The 16013-nt window shown below is 39.6% G+C and overlaps 1 protein-coding gene across 1 annotated transcript in view; it reads left to right on the plus strand.

Annotated features, from left to right (window-relative positions):
• The window catches only part of ORC5 (origin recognition complex subunit 5), an 80671-nt gene extending 73422 nt beyond the window's left edge, over window positions 1-7249 (plus strand). The window contains exon 14 of the mRNA XM_007083933.2: window positions 5294-7249. Within this exon, the coding sequence (XP_007083995.1) occupies window positions 5294-5339 (46 nt within the window). The 3' untranslated portion in view covers window positions 5340-7249. The remainder of the gene's footprint in view (window positions 1-5293) is intronic.
• The last annotated feature ends 8764 nt before the right edge of the window (window positions 7250-16013 follow it).

A 16013-nucleotide genomic window follows, 5' to 3' on the forward strand; every position in this document is an offset into this window, starting at 1 on the left:
CAGCAAATAGAATGCTTTTAATTCATTTGTTCATTTAACATTTATTATGTTGCTCATTATAATCACTGTGCTAGGCTTTGGGGGATATAGCAACAAGTATAACAGATATAACCTATCCTCATTAGCCTGTATTCCAGTTTATTTTTGTTTGTTTTTTGTTTTTTTGTTAGGATTTTTATCTACTAAAGGGGTTGTGAAGTTGTGAGAGGGGTATTATTATTTAAATATTTGAATATATTTAAATGCTTATGGGAAAGGGGTGATAGAGGAGAATCAGTGATACGAGAGACAGAGATTAAAGCCTCAAGTCCTTGAAATGGTTTATCAACATGGCATTTAGAAATGAGTTGAAAGAAATAGCTCTGGATGAGCTGGATGAGGGAACTCTTCTTGTGTTATAACATGAAGAAAAAGTGGATTCAGATGGAGCTGAGTTTGGAATTTGGTGGCAAGAAGTTGAGGGTATTCTTGTGTCGTCTTTTTTGCCTGTAAAGAAGGAGGCAAATTTGAGACCAAGGACAGAAGTAATAGCAGTCTGAGAGGAACATGGGTATTTGAAATAACTGCTGTGGGGAATGGAAGAAAGCGCTGCCAGGAAAAGCAACTTGCTGGGAGTATTGAGGGCCTATTTAAGGTTCCTGACCTTGAATTTACAGTGGTACCAGTCTGTGAAACTTGTGATCCTCTCCAGTAGCATTCCATATGTCCCTGGTACTGGGACAGCAAAGGGACATTATTGAAATCACAGAGGATTGGGGTTTTGCCAGGTGAATTTGGTGGATGCTAGCAAGTGAGTACTTAAAGTAAAATAACCATGGAGTCTGAGCTAGGAAGGGAAGGAAGGAAGTGAAGCCAGTAGAGGGCCAGTAGTTCAGTGCCTAGAATGTAAGACTCATGAAGTATTTGTAGATCAGGAGAAAGTGAAGGGGCTTGTGACCTGTTTCAAGGTGTTCCAGATAGCTTAAAGAAAGAGCTTGGGGACCAGAGGATAGAATGCCTGAATTTATGTTTTTAGAGGTGGAATATTTCTGAGTGTGATCATAAGAGTAGAAAAGAATGTCATTGGGGTGCCTGGGTGGCTCAGTTGGTTCAGTGTCCAACTTCGGCTCAGGTCATGATCTCACAGTTCCTGAGTTCGAACCCTGCATTGGACTCTGTGCTGACCACTCAGAGCCTGGACCTTGCTTTGGATTTTGTGTCTCCCTCTCTCTCTGCCCCTCCCCAGATCGCGTTCTGTCTCTGTCAAAAATAAACAGATATTAAAAAAAATTTTTTTTAAAAAAGAAAATGCCATTGAAGGTAAGTAAGACAGGTGTGCAGTGAAGTCACTAAGGCTGATACAGATCTTGGGATGGAGAGGAGGACTGAACTGGGTGCTATAGTTTTCAGTGACTAAGAGATAGTGGCAGGGCGATACAAAGTGGTGAGTGGAATGATCTGAGTCTCAGAGGAGCAGAGCTTTTGGTACCAGGACACCAACCCCACCGAAGAGGACATTGGAAAGAACTGAAGAAGAGGCAAGGTCCTTCAGGGGGAGCCACATTTAAACCCAGAAGAGAAAAAACATACATGGGAGAGACAGAAGACATAGAGAACTTTATTGACCAAGGAACAGTGAGAAAGTTTGGACAGAGAAGCAGTTGGAGGCTTTAAAGAAGTACAAAATATGGAGGTAGTATATGGGCAAAGACAGCTGATGAGAAGCTTATTAATTATTGTCCTTAGGATGTTCTTAATGTGAATGGTAGTTTTAAGTTTCTTTCTTACATAGTCCTTGGGAAGACAATACAAGATAACAAGATTGAAACTTAAAGTTGTCTGGTTGCAAGTTATCAGAAGAACCAAACTAAAAAATCAAACTGCCCACAAAAGTAAAAGGAAATAAAATAGCATCCCATGAGAAAAAAACATATTTCAGGGTAGTAAAAGAATCAACAAAGTGAAATAAAAGGATAAAGGGAAAATTAAATCTTTAGACATATGCCATGTAACTAACTTGTATTAGAATATTCTGAATTCTGATTTAAGAATTAATACTCCTAGGAAAAAAAGAGGACAACTAAGAAACAGGCTCTTAACCATAGAAAACAAACTGATGGGTACCAAAGGGGAGAAGGCGGAGGAGATGGGAGAAATAGCGATGGGGATTAAGGAGGGCACTTGTGTTGAGCACTGAGTGTTGTGTATAAGAGTTGAATCACCGGAAACTAACATTATACTCTATGTTAACTAACTGGAATTTAAATAAAAACTTGGAAAAAAAGGAATTGATTACCCCTAGGCAAATTGTCACTAACATATTGTCATAAACATATTACTTATGTTTATCCTGTTTTTTTCTGTATGCTTACTTTAGAAAATAATTCATTTCTGGGGTGCCTGGGTGGCTCAGTTGGTTGAGCGTCTGACTTCAGTTCAGGTCACGATCTCACAGTTGGTGAGTTTGAGCCCCGCGTCGGGCTCACTGCTGTCAGCCTGTCATCCTCTCTTTGCCCCTCCCTGTTTACTCTCTCTCTCTCTCTCTCAAAAAATAAATTAAAAAAACACTTAAAAAATAAAAAAGGGCAAGTATCTCTTGTACCTGTACAAAAACTATCCAAAATCTTAAAATCATATTTATATGAATTTGATTTATATAAATTTCATGGCATCTGAAGCCATGAAAAGCCAGAGAAAGTATGTATAAAGTACATAACACTCTTTGTAAGTTAAAGCATTGTTTACAGCAAATTGTGTCTCCAAGTCCTGTAATATTTGGAACGTGTGACATAAGTTTTGATGTCCTTGTAGTTATTCTTTCAAATTCTGCCACTAGAATAAGGTATGTGGGGTCAGTAACCAAGTCACCTGTTTACATTGGAGGATGGAGAGATGATGGAGAAAGACATTTATACATCTTGGGCGTTAAGTGTTTCTTTTTCCTTCTAAGACTAAACATTTTTTTAAATATTTATTTTGAGAGAGCATGAGCAAGGGAGGGGCAGGGAGAGAGGAGACAGAGAATCCCAAGCAGGCTCGCACTGTCAGTGCAGAGCCCTATGTGGGACACGATCTCATCAACTGTGAGATCATGACCTGAGTCGAAATCAAGAGTCAAATCGAAATCAAGTGAATTAACTGACTGAGCCACCAGGCTCAGTAAATGTGTCTTAAAGGAATGATCTTATATATTCAATTCCTGAGTAATTTACTGCCTTGAAAAAGTCCAGAAATCTTAAGGGTGTCATTCAGTTTGCTTGAGTACTTCCCAGTGACAAAGCAAAGAAATGGGCTGTAGTGAAGCTTTTATAAATGGATACAGTCAAGTAGTGTAGTGTTTTTAAGTCAGTCCATTCGTTCTAGCAAAGAAAACTTTTCCACAAATTATGCTAAAGTTATACAACTAGATTGAGTAAAATAAAGGAGTCCTGCCACTAATGAATCACCGTATTTCATTTGTTTGCGTTTTCTTCTGGTCCTAGTCCATTATACAGATGCTTGTCCTGAGCGGTCAGTGCTGAGTTGCAATTCTGTCCTCCTTTTCCCTCTTAGTGTTTGTAGGTATGTCTTCATATTGGTTGTTTTGTATGACAGTCCCATATTTTATCACATAATACCCTCTAATCCTGTAGTTTTAAATTTTAAATGTTTTAATCTTGGCTTCTTCTATATTTCGTTTCCCACTCAATGTCAAAAAACCCAAAAGCCCAAAACAATAAAACTTAAGATTAAATCCACTTTACCTTGTCACTTTAGGTTTGTAACATTAAGACTCAAAGTTACTGTGGGGATAAATGCCTGGAGAAACGAACAATTCCCCTTCCCTTTTTGCCTATGGTTTGAAATAGCCTTTTATATCTGTTTCCTTCTAAGATCCTCTAAAAAGGATCTGATTTTCGACCAGCATGATTTATATATATTTTTTGACAGTTTTGTCCAACTGGAAGTTTGTACTTTTTGTCATTTGGGGGGAAAAAAAAGGTTAGCGTTACGCTGTTGCCAGTAAATTTGGGAAGTCCTGGAATTGAGCAGAAGAAAAACATAAAAATAATATAGAGTATGATATAATATCCATACAATTTGTGTCTTTATGCCTGAGATTTTTTTTTTTAATTTTAGTAACTACTTTTAGTTGTTTAATTACTGTTAATGATAACAGGATTGTCCTGGCATTGTTTTTATACCATTTGGAAAGGTTTAGTATTCTTCAGAGGAACTATTGTAATGAAACAATTAAGGTATTCTTTGGTCCTACGTTAGGTGCCACAATAGCCATAGCGTCTCATTTGAGCTATTTTTAAATGTGTTTTCATAAGCAGCATTCGCAGTTCCCCATTCCAAATTTCAAACAACATTTGATATGTCAGTCATTTGCTTAGAAACTTTTTTAGAAAGTGTATTACAAAATGATAGACAAAAACATTAATTGATGATGGTTTAATAAATAAGAGCATGTAATTACTGAATCTTTAAAAGGCTGTTCTCACATGGATGATTATTTTTGCAGAATTGAATACTTTAAAGCTTTAATTTTATACTTATTGCTAGATCATTATATCTAATTATTTTGACCATTTATTCAAATAATAAACCTCCAAGTCTGAATATTTATGGTGAAGAATGAGTTTGGAGAAAGGAAAATAATTATATGTCTCTGTCCCTCTGCTATTTTATTCTGCCTGCCATCAGAGTACAAAAATATACATTCACATCTTCTGTTTGTTGTACCATATTCTTGGATCATACAGATTTAGTTACAATACGCACGCAGGTCACCCAGTGTTGAAAGACTGAAAAGAATGAAAACTACAAATGAGGACAGATCAGCTATGCATTATGTAATGATAAAACAGGTGTTTTGGAAGATAAACAGTGTTCAGAAGCAGAGAAGATTTAAATACTTTTGCATCTCTAATTACTTTATTCTGGTTTTTAGACAAAAAGAAGATAGCTTTCAAATGAAATCTAAACTTTCTCTAGGATAATTGAAGTAAAGAATGTTGGATAGTTCTAACTTTGTTTCCTTTTTTTTTTTTTTTTTTTTTTTCTTCCAGAAAAGCAAACTTTATGCATGGGTCGGGGTGGTGGTGGGGGGGGGGGTGGTGCAGAAAGGAAAGTTTTTAAAGAAACCTTGTTCCTAGTGACGTTTTATAAAATGAATACCATTCCTATCGGGGTGCTTTTCATAGCACTATAGGATTGGTTAGCGTTAGTTGTGAATAATTTTGCATGTGCTTCCCAGAATCGTACATAACAAAGCTGAGCAGTCTAGGGGGTGAGGATACTAACATATATTATCTATTTTTGTTTATAGGACGGTGAACTTTGACATAATAAAATACTTGTATGATTTCTTGTGAAAACAAGCTTCAAAGCCATATGGACACTGTGACAATGACTAAGCCAAGCTGTGTTCATCCAACTACTTAGCTGGCCAGGGAGAGGAGTTCTTTGGCTCTATTGGATTTGTCCAGACAGGTGCTGGCCCAGCATGGAATCTGATGAAAATACTCTGATTGGTCTGGGTGGATGTGAGCAGAAGACTATTTACCAGGGACCCTGGAGTATTTGGAAGCAACGTGTTAATTATAAACAGCAGGGTTTGAGCACAATCTGTTCTACTCTTAATGATGTTATCTTAACACTGAAATTGCCTGAAACCCATTTACTTAGGACTACATTTTGCTCTGTGAACTATCCCCTGCGCTTTGAACGTGCCAGCAGCCCTTGTATATAAGCCCAGTCTTTTCACTTCCTCTCCACAGGAGCCTCTGCAGTTGCTTGCCAAAGCAGATTTTCCTAAGGCCACCGTTTTAAAAGATCATAGTTGCAAAATATAATAAATAGAAGTTTTTTTTTTTTAAATCCAAGCTTGTATATGCTTAGCCTTCACCCTGATTTTCTTAAAAGGCCCAAGGTAGTTTGATCAGATATAGGCCAATTTTCCATCCCCAAGCCTGCTTGATAACTGCAGTCTGCTCGTGTGGGGTTTTTCTGGTCACTCTTGCAATTAACCACCCAACCTAGCTTTTTAATCCATGTTTTCTTTCTTAAATAACTGGACTTTAAGAGTTCCACAATAAAAGTTTTTCCTGTTATATCAGTTATGAACCTTGGGTCTGATTTTATTGTCGGTTCATATTTTGAAGAAGCTTTCTGTTAGCAGTTGAATACTTGAAAATTGTTCTGAGCAGATTTAAAGTGCTTGATTACAGAGTCCAGTTTACATTTCAAGGGCATTTTATCCTTTCCTTCCTTTTTTGAAGAAAAATTCTCAAAATAGTCACTGCCAGATAGGAAACCTCTTCATGTGGTTACTGCCTGCCACTTTCTGGATCAAAGAAAGCAAGCAGTTCTGTTCTTGCATTTGTTTGGAGGTAATAAGAGGGAGAGAAGGAATGGACTTCCTGTTTGCCTCCCAAAGGATAACATCCACCTTACCTGAGATGTCCCACAGAAGGTGGTGAAATTTTGTGTTCCGGAAGATGTTTGGAGAAACCAGGACCAGGGGAGAGCCATGTGCATTGCAACTTCAGGCTTAGGTTTCCTGCACAAAGAAATCCATGTATCATTGAAGTAGAAATCAGCTTGGGTAGCTGGTTCAAGGAGGAGCAGTGGTGGGAGTTTTCAGCCCCTCATAGTTTACTGTAAAGTGGCAGGCCTGCAATACAGTCTTCTTGGATAGGCTGGGCCCAATCTGCATTTCGAGGGAAGAATTCTGGAATGTCAGAGGGAGAAGAAATTATCAAATAGGGAACTGCTGTGAAGGACGGAAAGGAGGCAGAATACGCTTAGAGGAATGTAAGTGACTCTGCCTCCTCCTCACTGCTGGCCACCTGTCCCGCAGCACCTTGCCTGTCCTGTACCTGCCCCACACAGTGCTACCAGCCCCACAGGAGGCTTCCCTGAAGAAGACCTTGTAACCAGAGTTTCCCTGCTCCTGACTGGACCATAAGACCTTCTCTGTTTAGAATTCAGTTTCTAATGGCTTGCTAAATGACTCACTAACTAATTTGATTAATTTATTTAAATGGAGGCTAACAGAGCTTAATATGGATATTAGCATTTTAACAAGGGTCATCTGCAAATGAATTGTGTAATTGGATGATAGGAATCTCCAATTACAGGAAGGAGTCTAATGATGAGAATTAGGCTGGCTGGTGGGCCAGATATTTCCATGAAGAAAGGAGGTGCTTTGAGAATGGGAATCGGTGCAGCCACTGTGGAAAACAATGTGGAGTTTCCTCAACAAATTAAAAATAGAACCAGCATATGATCCAGCAATTCTACTTCTGAGTATTAATCTGAAGAAAATGAAAACTAATTTGAAAAGATCTATGCACCCCAATGTTCACTGCAGCATTGTTTAAAATAGCCAGGATATGGAACAACCTAAGTGTCTATCGATGGATGAATGGATAAAGAAGATGTGGTACATACATGTGATGGAATACTACTTTGTCATAAAAAGGATGAAATCTTGTTATTGCAGCTATGCAGATGGACCTTGAGGGTGTTATGCTAAGTGAAAAAAGTTAGAGCAAGACAAATACTCTATGATTTTTTTATATGTGAAATGAAAACACTAAAATGAAACCGAACTCCTAGATACAGAGAGCAGACTGGTGGCCAGATGGGAAGGGCATTGGTGGGGGCGGGGGGTTGTGAAATGGGTGAAGGGAGTCAAGAAGTACAAACTTCCAGTTGTTAAATAAATAAGTCATGGAGATAAAATGTACAGTATGGCAACTTCAGTCAATAACCTTGTGTTGCATATTTGAAACTTGCTAAGAGAGTAAATCGTAAAAGTTCTCATCACAAAAAATACAACTTTTTTCAACCCTAATTTTAATATACACTATAAACATCTTAATTTCTAACGCCAAATATGATAAAACATACAAAATATACTGTTGAATTTTATCAGGAAATCACTTTGTTATGTAACTAAAATAATGTTCTGTTGCATTATTTGTAGAAAGAGGAGGTATTTAAATTATGCTCAGCATTTATTCTGCCTAGATCTAAAAATGATTAGGTGGTAGAAGGAGAAAGTTACCACGCTGTAGGTTTTTAGAGTTTTAATACATGGATGACCATACATTTGAAAAGTGTTTTCTTTGAATGGCTGTGACCCAGGTATACCTTGTTAGGTGGAGATCTTAGGCCCTCTTCCCTCTTGCTTTCAAGTTAGGTTTCAGTCCATGAACCAGTCTTCATTGCAGAAGCAAATTGCTTTTCAATAGCTCTGGAAGGGATTCTGATCCAACAAGCTTATTCTCATTAAGCCCTAAGGTTAGAAGGGGGTTGGCTCTAGGATAGCAGTTAAGAGTTGGGGCTCTGGAGTCTGACCACTTTGGATCAAATACCAGCTGTGTTTCTACAAGCTGTGTGACCTTAGGCAAGTTGTTGAATTTGCCTGTGCCTCTGTTTTCTTACCTGTACAGTGGAAGGCAGAATTTACCTCCTGGGAGAGTTTGGAGGATTAAATAAGTTGATACAGCTGAGCCAGTAATTCTCAACTGAGAACAGTTTTTCCCCACCATGGAATATTTAGTAATTTCTGGAAATATTTTTAGTTGTTATACTCTGGGATGCATGGAGGGAAGAGGGATGGAGTGCTGCTAAACATCTTACATGCATGTCCCGCACAGAATTACCTGGCTCGTGATGTCAGTAGTGCTGAGGTTGGGGAACTCTGATCTAAGTAAGGTACCTGGCATAGTAAGTGCTCAGTAAATGTTGGCTATTGCTATCATAAAATATTTGTGGCCTAGAAAAGAAGTAAATGAAGGAATGTAGAAACAGTCCAACTAAAAAGGAAAGAGGTACTCTTCCCTAACCATACCTAAGGAAAATAACTCTTGTTGGAAATTTTGGAATTATTCAAATGGACACAATATCTTGAATTTTTATTTTTTTAATTGAAGGATTTATCAGCTGGGCTCTAGTTCACACACAGATTTCATTACTTATTTTTCCGATTTTGTTGAATAGTGGAAAGCATGAGCTCAGTGATCGAATCAGAGCAAGTGACATACACTTTTCCTTCAAGGTGTGATGGTTGAGCAATTAGTGGTGTACCTCCAATGGATTTAGTTAACTGACAACCGTTTAGTGTAATTAAGGTCTGGAGCTTGGAAAGCTCCAGTGTAAGAAGCAACCTCTTTAGTCTCTCCAAGGCGTGCACTCCTGTGTATACTGTGCAAAGAAAAGTAATGCATCAAGTCCAGGAATAGTGCATCCCTTATCTCATCAAGTACTAAGTCTCTAAAATAGTTGAAATGCAGCAGCTGCCCCCAGGTGTGCAGTTAGGGCTGTCATGGTGTCCTCTAGTGTTAGCTGAACACTCACACTGTTGTGTATCATAATTGGTTGCATTTTATGCCTTCAGCCATGAACAGAGACTTGGAAGTAATTAGCCCAGAGGTTGATGTTATTCGGCTTCCTCCCCTACATTTTGAAAGCTTCATCTGCTACAAAGTGGGACTGTCTATCATATGTAAATCATTTTGATAATTTTGTATGTAATTTCAGTCTGCTGACACATTTTGCTTTCAAAAATGCTTAGTAGAGCTCAAAGAAATCTTTCCTATCAAGATACCAACATTTCACTCAAATTTGCTATTAAATGGCCTGAATACACAGTTAGTGTTCATTTTCCAGCAGTGACACATTCATGAAGCACAGTATGAGAAGTAGAAATTTGGTAGAGCAGAGAAAATTATAATCAATTCATTCATTTAACTGCATGTTGATGCACAATAATGATGGGAATTTTAGAAGGCATTCAACTGTTTGAGTAAATAGTGGTAGCTTTGGCATGAGCAGAGTCTGGATTTTAGAGATAGTGAAGGTTTGCCTGGGTTTTGGATGAACCACAAACTGTTTCACTGGTCTTTGAAGAGGCTGAGAGTCTAATAACATTTCCCATACGAATATTCAATATTCATCCAAAAAATATCAAGTACCGGCTGTGTGCCAGGCACTGTGTTGGGTGCACAAGCTACCGCAGTGGTCAAAGGAGTCAGATGTCTGGCCTGGACAACAGGTGCTCTCAGCATCGGTAGGGCCATTCCATGAGAGAGGAAATCTTGGGAGAAGGACTAGATCTGTGGGATGAGGAAGATCATGAGTTCAATTTTGAACATGTTGCCACTGGAGTGCTTAGCTGGAAGTGTGACGTAGGTGGTTGTATCAAAGTTAGGGATCTGAGTTACAGCCAAGTATAAATGTAGACTTTGTCAGAATAGGGCTATACAGTGAGTTAGAGGTCTTAGTTCTTAAAGTCGTGTCCCTGACATGGCGAGGAAGAAACCATCTGGAAATGAGTTAAAAGAAAATATGTAGAAGGTGGCCATAACTATTGCTCTTCAATTTGCCACAGAGCTGCAGTTAATTTTATTTTATTTTTCTTTTTTTTTTTTTTTTATTTATTTTTGGGACAGAGAGAGACAGAGCATGAACGGGGGAGGGGCAGAGAGAGAGGGAGACACAGAATCGGAAACAGGCTCCAGGCTCCGAGCCATCAGCCCAGAGCCTGACGCGGGGCTCGAACTCACGGACCGCGAGATCGTGACCTGGTTGAAGTCGGACACTTAACCGACTGCGCCACCCAGGCGCCCCTTTATTTTATTTTTCAAATGAGAATTCTGCACTGTTAATATACACCACATTCCTTCCAGTATATGAAGCAGCAGTGAGAGAGAAATGGGCTAAGTTCCATTTAGTATCTGGTCCCAAAAGGAAAAATCAGACACACTTAGAGTCTTATTTCTGTGGAGAACGTTAGTTCAGAACACATGATTTCATCACTTTTGGCCGACTTTCATAGTAATAGGGGCACTGCTGTGGCTCAGGTGTGCCCTGGAATTTCAGAGCCCTTTTAGGTTCACTTCCTCTGGGTTGGAGCGTTCAGCCATCCTAGTGCCTGGGACTCATCCAGCTGGAAATGAAGAGAGCCTCGGAGGAACTGAGATGTACCAACCCCATAGACATCTAGGAGGAAGGAAGCTGAAAGAGAAACCCCTGCTACTTTCTACCTCAGTCTTTTGTTAGTTGAACAAAATTGACCAACTGAAGCCAGTCATCGAGTGGATGAAAAGACATGAGAAAGAGCCACGTGTCTCAAGAGGTAAAACAGGCAGCTGCTACAAATACCTCTGAATGTAAAAACAATAAGCTGAAGTGACCTACAGAGAAAGGAATAAGTAGATATGAGTAATTGCGTTTGTTTTTATTGTGATATTTAAAAAAAATTTTTTTTTAATGTTTATTTTTGAGACAGAGAGAGACAGAGCATGAACAGGGGAGGGTCAGAGAGAGAGGGAGACACAGAATCTGAAACAGGCTCCGGGCACTGAGCTGTCAGCACAGAGCCCGACGCGGGGCTCGAACTCACGGACCGCGAGATCTTGACCTGGGCTGAAGTTGGACGCTCAACCAACTGAGCCACCCAGGCGCCCCATTAATGAAAAGTTATATGGGAGAAGTGAAACGTATCAATAAAAAAGAAATTTTATGATACCACTAGAATAGGAGGGACATGAAAGAAGCCCCCAGCTTAGTTACAAATAAAACTTTGAAACCGTTGAATGGAAGACAGTACTGTCCACAGCTCCATGCAGCATGGGCTGGTTGCCATAATTCCTTTCATGATCAAAGGTATGGGTTAAACAAGAAAGAAATTAAGAAGGAGAGGATGTGAAAAGACCTCCACCCCAGAGAGAAAATGCTCTAGAACATGTTTTTCATAATGCTACTTTATATTATTAAAGAATCAGTCTTTATTATAAAAGTAACACAAGTTTACTGCAGAAATTGGAGGCAGTCATGAAGAAGTAAAAATCGCCAGGTAGCAACGTTCAGAGATGTTCTCTGTAAGTAAATGTGTGGCATTTTTACTTCTGGTTACTATAGTCTTATAATTTAAAGAAAACCCCTCAATGTGTCTTTTACCCTAGGAAAGAAAGGACAGGTCAGGTGGAGACCAGTGGTGCATACAACAGCCTGTGAAATATGGTTGGTAGGAGTTAAGATTGGAGCTTCTCCAAAAATGTTTAGAATGACAACATTATATATATTTAATACACACAGAGTAGTTGAAATTGAAACTGCATCAACATCATGAAAAGTGGTATCTCAAAGACATTGCATCAAAAACCAATTCTTAAATGTGTGTGGCCAGTATGTCTCTTTTTTTTTTTTTTAATTTTTTTTTCAACATTTATTTATTTTTGGGACAGAGAGAGACAGAGCATGAACGGGGGAGGGGCAGAGAGAGAGGGAGACACAGAATCGGAAACAGGCTCCAGGCTCTGAGCCATCAGCCCAGAGCCTGACGCGGGGCTCGAACTCACGGACCACGAGATCGTGACCTGAGCTGAAGTCGGACGCTTAACCGACTGCGCCACCCAGGCGCCCCCAGTATGTCTCTTTTTATAGACCTCCTTATTTAAAAATGCTTATCAGGGGCGCCTGGGTGGCTCAGACGGTTAAGCGTCCGACTTCAGCTCAGGTCACGATCTCGTGGTCCGTGAGTTCGAGCCCCGCGTCGGGCTCTGGGCTGATGGCTCAGAGCCTGGAGCCTGCTTCAGATTCTGTGTCTCCCTCTCTCTCTACCCCTACCCCGTTCATGCTCTGTCTCTATCTCAAAAATAAACGTTAAAAAAAAAGTAATAAAAAAAATAAAAATGCTTATCATGATATTAAAATGGGAGAAAGAACAAAAGAAACTCTAAAGAGAAGGAAGACAAAAGGAATTGAAGGATGGGAGGAGGAGGGCAGCGAAATAGATACCAACTTGTAGAAATATGAACCACAAATGGCACAGAAATGGGATGTTCCAGTTAACCTATGGCTGGATAACAAACCACCCCAGACTTCATGGCCTAAAAACATCAGTCATTTGTTTTGCTCATGGATCTGCGGTTTGGGCAGGGCTCGGCTCCACACTGTGTCTCCTGGGGCAACTTGAGCGGAGTCGCAATCACCTGAAGGCTGGCTCACTGATGTCTGGAGATGATGCTGGCTGGTGGCTTTCACCTGGAACACCCACATGAGGTCCCTCTGTGCACTGTCTCCACTTCCTGATGGCATCGCTTTTGCAGCATTGTGATTAAGGCCTGCTTACATTTAAAGGGAAGGGAACTAAAAATAGAACTACCCTATGACCCAGCAATTGTACTACTAGGCATTTATCCACGGGATACAGATGTGCTGTTTCGAAGGGACGCATGCACCCCCATGTTTATAGCAGCACTATCAACAATAGCCAAAGTATGGAAAGAGCCCAAATGTCCCATGATGGATGAATGGATAAAGAAGATGTGGTATATATATACAGTGGAGTATTACTTGGCAATCAAAAAGAATGAAATCTTGCCATTTGCAACTACGTGGTTGGAACTGGAGGGTATTATGCTAAGTGAAATGAGTCAGTCAGAGAAAGACAAATATCCTATGACTTCACTCATGTGAAGACTTGAAGAGAAAAAACAGATGAACATGAGGGAAGGGAAACAAAAATAATATAAAAACAGGGAGGGGGACAAAACAGAAGAGATTCATAAATATGGAGAACAAACTGACGGTTACTGGAGGGGTTGTGGGAGGGGGGATGGGCTAAATGGGTAATGGGCACTAAGGAATCTACTCCTGAAATCATTGTTGCACCATATGCTAACTAATTTGGATGCAAATTTTAAAAAAGAAATAAAATTAAAAAATAAAATAAAATGGAAAAAAATTTAAAAAAAATAAGGGAAAGGGAATTAGGCCCTCCTCTCTTGATAGAAAGGGTAGCAAAGAATATGCAAAGATGCTTTAAATCCCTACACAGAACATAATAATCTGAAAATAATAATATTATGGAGTGCAGCTGGACTATATCTTATGTCATCTCAAAATCTGAATTGGTGTAGCAGACTGTTGGTGTTCTCTTGCTCCTACTAAGTATCCCCCCCCCCCCTTCCAAAGCACAGGAACCTCGGCTGCAAAGGAGGCCAAAGTCCTTAGAGCACAGGGAGCAAAGGTAACTGTGGTGGGAGGTAGGATCAGAGAGGAGATGGCCACGTCATGTGTGGCCTTGCAGGGCACTGAAGGACCTGGTTCTTACTCTGTGGAAGTAAGTTTTGAGGTGGAAGAGTTTTGAGCAGGGAGTCCCATGATCTGGCTTAGATTTTGAAAAGGATCACTGGATAATACATTGTTAATAGACCATAGAGGAGAGGAGGATGGAAGCAGAAAGAGCAGTTAGAAGGCTGTCAAAATGATCCAAGTGAGAGATAACGGTGGCTCACATAAGAATATTAATAGTGGAGGTGGTGAGAAGTTGTCAGATTCAGGATATATTCAGGACTTGCTAATTAATTAGGTATCGATTATAAAAGAGTCAAAGATGACTCCAGGGTTTTTGACCTGAACGTCTGGAAAAGTGGAAGGGAGAAAAGATCAAGGGCTCAGGAAATTTCTGTTAGGTATCTTAAGAGGAGAGGTCATGGAGGCACTTAGGTAGACAAGTGTGGAGTTCAGGCCAGAGATAGAAACCATAGGGGTTGTCAGTATCCAAATGAAAGCATATAAGGGAAATGTGCATATAAAGGAAATATGGTTGCCTCTTCTGGGTTAGAAAATTTCCTATTCACTCACCTGAGCTCCTGTGCAGGAGCATTCAGACCCCTCAAGAAGGTAACTCCACTCCTTGGGGAGTTGCTAGTAAACTGTAAGGAAATTTTGGTCAATCTTTTCTATGGGAAGATAGGATTCATGATTCAATTACAATTTATTTTATTTAAATACTGAAATTTTGTAAAATTTCAAACGGTCATTGCAAAATTAAAAAGAAAACTGACAGGCAAGGCATAAGTGGATCATAGATTTAATTATAACAATATATCCATGCCAGCCTGGGCAAAATAGCCTCTAAAATACTGAGTTCACAGATTAAATATGCTAATTAAATTCCAAAAGCCCATTGTTGAAAAGCTGTTCCTATTACTACACATTTGCTTTCTCTCCATTATAGAAATAAGATTGTATGCAGAATTTCTCCATTATATATAAAGTTGCTTTTAAATGGATCTAAGTGTGGAATACTTGGTTATTAGTACCTATTTTTTTTCTGGAAATATCCATCCATCTTTTGTTATATACTTTTTTATTGTAATCTTGATAAATCTATCACTGAATCCCACTCAGAAGAGGACATGCTTGGTGTTGTGGCTCAGGCTGTTGGATTGGTTTGCCTTGGCTTCCTCTTACTTGCAATTATGACCAATGGCGTTCATTGGCAAGACAGTCATAAGGCTATAAATATGGTTCCATCATCATCACACAATAACTAAGAGCTACCTGAATAAAGAAGATGAAGACAAAAGTTACAGGGATTACTAGACACATAGTGCCCTTTGAGATAGAAATTGATTTTTTTCCTCTTTACTTTTCACTGTTAAAACTTTGTGGTAATAACTACCAACTGAACATTTATGTGCCTGACACTGTAATAGATAATTCACATACATCATCTCTAATGCTTATGTATTTGGGTCTATTTGGGTGAAAAAAATATGTATTCACTGAAAAGCTGACACTGGAATGCCCCTTAGGGAAGAAAATATGTTGGTGAGCAACTCGGAGCAGAAGATGGGAAAGAAGAAGCAGAAAGGGTAGAGGATGAGACCCTGATAGTTCCTTGGAGGAAGTAAGGCAGCAGGAACATGACTCAACTCTTCTGCATAAAAAAAGGATTTATTGGGGCGCCTGGGTGGCGCAGTCAGTTAAGCGTCCGACTTCAGCCAGGTCACGATCTCGCGGTCCGTGAGTTCGAGCCCCGCGTCAGGCTCTGGGCTGATAGCTCGGAGCCTGGAGCCTGTTTCCGATTCTGTGTCTCCCTCTCTCTTTGCCCCTCCCCCGTTCATGCTCTGTCACTCTCTGTCCCAAAAATAAATAAAAAAACGTTGAAAAAAAATTAAAAAAAAAAAAAGCATTTATTTTTGCTCTTGAGGATCAGGGCAAGAACACACACAAGAAGAATC

The sequence above is a fragment of the Panthera tigris genome, chromosome A2, assembly GCF_018350195.1.
Source record: "Panthera tigris isolate Pti1 chromosome A2, P.tigris_Pti1_mat1.1, whole genome shotgun sequence".
In the NCBI taxonomy this organism is placed as follows: Eukaryota; Metazoa; Chordata; class Mammalia; order Carnivora; family Felidae; genus Panthera; species Panthera tigris.